We start from the raw sequence: 5,810 nt of genomic DNA on the forward strand, positions 1-5,810 counted from the left end.
CACACACACACACACAATCTTTCACAGCCAAGCACACACAGTAACACACACAACCACACACACACACACACACACACCTTCGACACATTAGAGGCAGCATCACAGCCCTTGCTGCTGGAGTCAATATCAGCTGGCCTGTAGACAGGACCCCTGCCCTCACTGCAAATATCAGCACGGTCAAACACACTTCCTCTCAACACTCATCATCTCTGTCATCTCCCTCTCCTCCCCCTCTCTCTCCCTCTTTCACTCATTATCTCCCCCTCTCTTTCCCTTTCTCTCCCATTATCTCCCCCCTCTCTTTCCCTTTCGCTCCCATTATCTCCCCCCTCTCTCTCCCTCTCCTTCTCTCTTTTACTCTCTTTCAATCTCATTCTATCTCTCTCTCCCTCTCTTTCTCTCACTTTGCCACTCATACATATCTCTCTCTTTCTCTGTCTGTCCCTCTCTCCTCCTAACTCGTCCCTTGTCCTCCTCGCCAACAACAGCACAGTCAAAGAAGGCACTCAGCACTGCATTATCACCTCCTGTCATTCTCTCTACTACTTTTTCTCTCTTTCTCTCCATATGCATTCTGCCTCTTTATATCTCCATCTCTCTCTCACTCTCTCTCTCTCTCTCTCTCTCTCTCTCTCTCTCTCTCTCTCTCACTCCATCTCCTCCCCTCCTCTCCCACTCTATTCCTACAGGCATTTTCTGTCTCACCCTCTTCCGCTTTTTGACACTGTGGTTTGTGAGTGCTGCTAAGTTGCCACAGTCCTCCTCTGTGGGACACAGAGTTTGTGAGTGCAGGTGTGTGTTTGAGATAGATAGATAGATAGAGTGTGTGTGTGTGTGTGTGTGTGTGTCTGGGTGCATGCATGTGTGTGGGACTGTGTGCAAGACTCTCTTTTCTGTTTGAAAATGGTTGACTTGGCTTTGATGGATGCTCAGCCTGTCAAACTGCCACCCTCGTACATTGCTTAGTGAAGATGAATGAGGTTTATTCTGTATGTGTGTGTGTGGGTGAGTGAGTGTCTGTGTGTGCGAGGGTATTTGTGTGTGTGTTCACTAGCTTTTGTTTTTGTGCTTGTGTTTAAACATTTGCTCACCAACTTGTTAGTTAGTCAACTTCTTTGTATTTGTGCGTGTATCTCTGTTTGTTAGGATACTGTGTTGCATTGGTTTTAAGTTGATTTTCTTTGTGTACGTGTGTGTATGTGTGTGTTTGTGTGTGTGTAGGTGTGTGTGTGTGTGTGATGAACATGCACACACAAACAAGCATGGTCACATGCACAGGCACACGCACACATATACACACACGTGGGCACACCAACATCCATCATCTAATGGAAAACTTGCTGCCTAAACACTATTTTTTGGAATGTAATTGTGTTCGTGTGTGTGTGTGTGTGTGTTTATGTGTGAACAAACAGCAGGTAGTTATTACAGGATTGCTCCACTGCAGTAGTGGCAAACACCACAACAGCCTAAATGTGTGCGTATGTGTGTATGTGTGTGTGTGTGTGTGTGTGTGTGTGTGTGTGTGTGTGTGTGTGTGTGTGTGTGTGTGTATGTGTGTGTGTGTGTATGTGTGTGTGTGTGTATTTTGGAAATCATTTTCTCAACCCAAACCCACCCAAATGAGGTACCCGTCGTGTCTTAGTGGACAGATGCTCTTGTGATCAGACTGCCAATTTTCTCATTCCTGACCACTTTAAAGGCAAGAAAGAACACAGAGAGGAGCTGCAAAAGTGAGAGAAACTGAGGGAGTGAGAGAAAATCCAAACATGGTGATAGAGCGAGATAAAGATAAAGAGAGCGATAGAGAGGGAGACTGAATAATAACAAATCTATTCCCTGTGTTGCCCTGACTGCTGTGCGCTAGCAGTTGTTTGAGCAGTGTGCGCAGACTGTGCTTAACTGAGGCAGGCCAACCAAGCCCAGCTAGAGGAGTACAAAGAGCCTGCCTCCCCCTCTGTACAGCTGTTTCGCATTGCTGTCTGCCTCGCTTTGCCTTGCCTTGTCTTGCCTTGCCTTGCCTCAGTCTAACACAATGCCTCTCTTACAGGAAGCGAGCAGCTTGCTGAGGAACTCTTTGTAACTATTTTCTTGTAGCAAAAATATCTTCCCTCTCTCTGTCACTCTCTTTCTGTTAGACATCCCTCCGTCCCCATCCCTGTCTGTCTCCCTATGTATATATATTTCTGTCCCTCTCATTCATCCTCTCTCTTCATCTCTTTCTTCTTCTCTCCCTTTCTCTCACACAAACTCTCTTTCCGTTAGACATCTCAATGCAAGTCCAAGTAGACTTGCTTTCTCCTGCCCAATCACACACTGGTTTAGGTGGTTTTCCTCTGGAGTGGATGCTGAAAGCTTTTCAAACAAACAGCATACATACTATCCGACATCTTTTATATACGTACATAGGCCATCCTCCATAGCTCACACCAGTCATGATTCTGAGAAGTACATGGATGCTTGCGAAATGGATGGCAGTGGATGAATACAAGCTGTATTTATCATTTCACCAGAGACTGAAAGAGAGCTAGAGATGGAGCTATCCATTAGGAACTACATGGCTCCATAACAGCACCTCTTCTCAAAATCTGTCTGCAGTCATTTCATCTTAGACCAATAAAAAAGGGGATGAGGCAGACACACATAATAGACCATCCATTAAGAAGTAGATGGCTCCACAACAGTGCCTTTTATCTCACACAGAACATATTTGGATGAGATGGTACACAGATTAAAGAAACATCTTTCCCAGTGTCAGCTGTTATATAAGTCTTCATTTCATCATGTAAAAGGCTCGCTGCTGAATGGGCTTAAGATACAGCACAACAGACACTGGCCAAGACTGTCGACGTCATGTAAAGAGTGAGATGGCTGATGAACTCAGAAGGAAGCTGAATCAGGGTCGTATGTCATGTTCTACTAACCAGGAGCCCCTCTCTGCTCAGGTGAGGTGTGATATGGCTGAGAAAAATGAGGGAACCTTACATAAAGTGTGAGGGGGAGGGGGAACCTTACCTAGGTAAAGCGTGAGGGGGGGGAGAAGGATCCTTACCTAGATGAAGCGTGAGGTTGACTGAGTTGGGGTGCTGCACCCCGTAGAACATGGACTGGCTCTGCCACCAGCTGGGCTCCTCGTCGCTATGGAAATCCGTCAGGTAGGTGGCATTGTGATGTCGCTCAGGGTCTGAAGTGTCGCAGCTGTGACAGAACCGCTTGGAACCCGTCTGCATGCAGTAGTCCTCGGGTGGGAAACCGCACGTGTTAGACGCCATGATGGTACGGTTGAAGGCAGCATTCTCAAACTTAGGCATGCAGCGACTCGGCAGGCCCTCGTCGTCATAGCAGGCGTCCATGGCTGCCATGACGACAATTGGACATGAGGAGAACAAGAGGAGGAGAAAAGAAGAGGGCCGGCGAGAATCCATCCCTAAACTACAAATAAACTACTTAACACACACACTCAAACACAACATATATACACACACTCACTCAAATTAATCTGCTCGCACAAAGTATAGACTTTCACACAATATTGTAGCAATCAAGTGCAACAAAATTGCAAGCAGAAACACCCCCAACTCACACTCTCAGACAGTTACTCTGAAGAATATGGGGAGGCCTAAGGTGCCCTTTGATAATACCTGCACAGAATTATTTCTACAAGAGATGCAGCTGATCTTGACCAGTTTTAGCACACACACACCCATATCCACACAGTCATATCCAGTCCCACCAATACAGTCAAACAATCCCAGCTTCAAAGCTACTTCAGAGGAACACCGTAAAGAAATGTAAAACACATTCCCCACAAGACAAGACTCAAGAACTGATGCAACACCAGTCTAGACAAGATCTATAAGACACAAGCAGTCACACTCACACACACACACACACACACTAATGCAAGAACAAAATATCTTTCCCTTTGAACAACTTTCACGTTTGCTCTCTTTCTCTCTTTGTTTGTTTCTCCCTCTCCCTTTGTCCTCCTCTTGTAGTCTTGCTTGTCTCTTTGTAGTCCAAGAACATGTGTCGTCCCTGTGAGGACTGGAGTTGCAGTGGGACTCAGCCTTGTCTGGGATAGAGGGATATCAGAGGGAGGAACCAGGGAAGAGGGGAAAAGGAATAGAGGGAGGGAAAGAAAGGAGGGAGGGGAAGAGGGAGGGAGGGAGAGAGGGAGGGATAGACGCCAGGCCCCAGTTTGAGGGCCACATGGGGGTACTGCTAAGGTGTGGGGGTGACAGAGAGGCTCCCTCTGCTGGAGAAAGGAGGACCTGACATTCAGAAAACCACTGGGTGGATTACCAAGGGTTCAACAATGAACAACATAACATGGGACTTTACAATCCCTCTTTGATTTTAACATAAGATGGGAACAGGGTTTGAAGTGGAAGTTAAATATTTCCTGCTTAAATACAAACAAAGTATAATGTGACAACAGGCGAGAACTATGGGCGTCTGCAATAATGCCTTACTACACACACACACACACACACAGCTTTTCAAGCTACGGGTAGAAGCAAGCTGACATTTGCCATTTCAGTTAAACGGCACTCCATTTGTTATAGTTTAAAAACATAGCGGTGCCCTTTTACTGAGCGTGCTCCTACTTGCCCTCTTCTATTTGAACCAATTTGGTCTACAGCATGATCCTAACATGCCGCCATTCATCTCCACTGGCTGCTCCCTGCTCCGCCCGTCTCTGGCTGTGTCTGCTGGCGGAATTACCCATAAATACATACCAATAAGGACCCGGCGATGCAGACGATGTTAAAAAAGTGTAGGAAGATTTATTCCCCTGCATGATCTCAACATGGAGCCATTCATCTGCATTGGTTTTTTCCTCTTTGCATGCTTCTCTGGGGTACATTCCCTAGCTGGAATTACACATAAATTCACAGCACTGATGATATTGTGCTCTAATGTCTGTGAAAAGGGGAAGTATAATAGTGTAAAAAGCCGTAACACAGCAGTGATTCATCTAGGTGTTTTTTTTTTCTCTCTATGAACACTTTCTGTAGACCTGTGGTTCCATGGAAGGCCCCCCTTTGGTAATGAGAAAAAAACTGTCGCTTTGTCGCAAAGATCTGCATGATTCACGTGGGGTCACATTTACAGATCGGAAAAAAACTGAATCTGGAACAATCACACCTTCAGGTATCCCTTCTAATCCCTGGGCTGAACGGTTGGGCCTGGCCATATTATATAAGCACACAGACTGTTAGAGCACTGCCATACTAAATTTGACCGGTAGTTCATTTTTTTAAGGGTTCTCTTTACGTTTTTTAAATCTTAACTTGCCTTAAACTTCCCCTTGCTGTAACCCCCCCCCCCTTTGTATTATGGGTATGGTGAAATTAAAAACATATGTGATAATTATATACAGAGGTTGGGTGAGGGATCCTTTCCCTCTCATATTAATTGAATTTAGGCCCCTGCAGTGATTCAAAGCAGAAGTGATGACCTTAGTCAACATAACCCACGAGGTCCACACAGTTGAAATTAAGCCCCTGCTGTTACAGAAAAACAGCATGTATGCTCACATTCATAGAGAAACCTACCTGTTGTCCTGCATATGACTTTACACAGGGCCACACACAGATGCATGCACAAATATAGAAACAATACAGAAACACAAAGACACAGACACAGACACACACAGACACACAGACACACAGACACAGACACAGACACAGACACAGACACACAGACACAGACACACAGACACACAGACACAGACACAGACACAGACACACACGGACACACACGGACACACACGGACACACACGGACACACACCACACACACACA

General features: G+C 45.7%; 1 protein-coding gene across 1 annotated transcript in view; it reads right to left on the bottom strand.

The window, feature by feature from the left end:
• The window catches only part of lamc3 (laminin, gamma 3), a gene marked incomplete at both ends in the record, with an annotated part of 114,877 nt that extends 111,452 nt beyond the window's left edge, over window positions 1-3,425 (bottom strand). The window contains one exon of the mRNA XM_080847483.1: window positions 3,053-3,425. Within this exon, the coding sequence (XP_080703609.1) occupies window positions 3,053-3,425 (373 nt within the window). The remainder of the gene's footprint in view (window positions 1-3,052) is intronic.
• Window positions 3,426-5,810: the final 2,385 nt, after the last annotated feature.

Source organism: Sprattus sprattus (assembly GCF_963457725.1).
Source record: "Sprattus sprattus genome assembly, chromosome: 11".
NCBI lineage: Eukaryota > Metazoa > Chordata > Actinopteri > Clupeiformes > Clupeidae > Sprattus > Sprattus sprattus.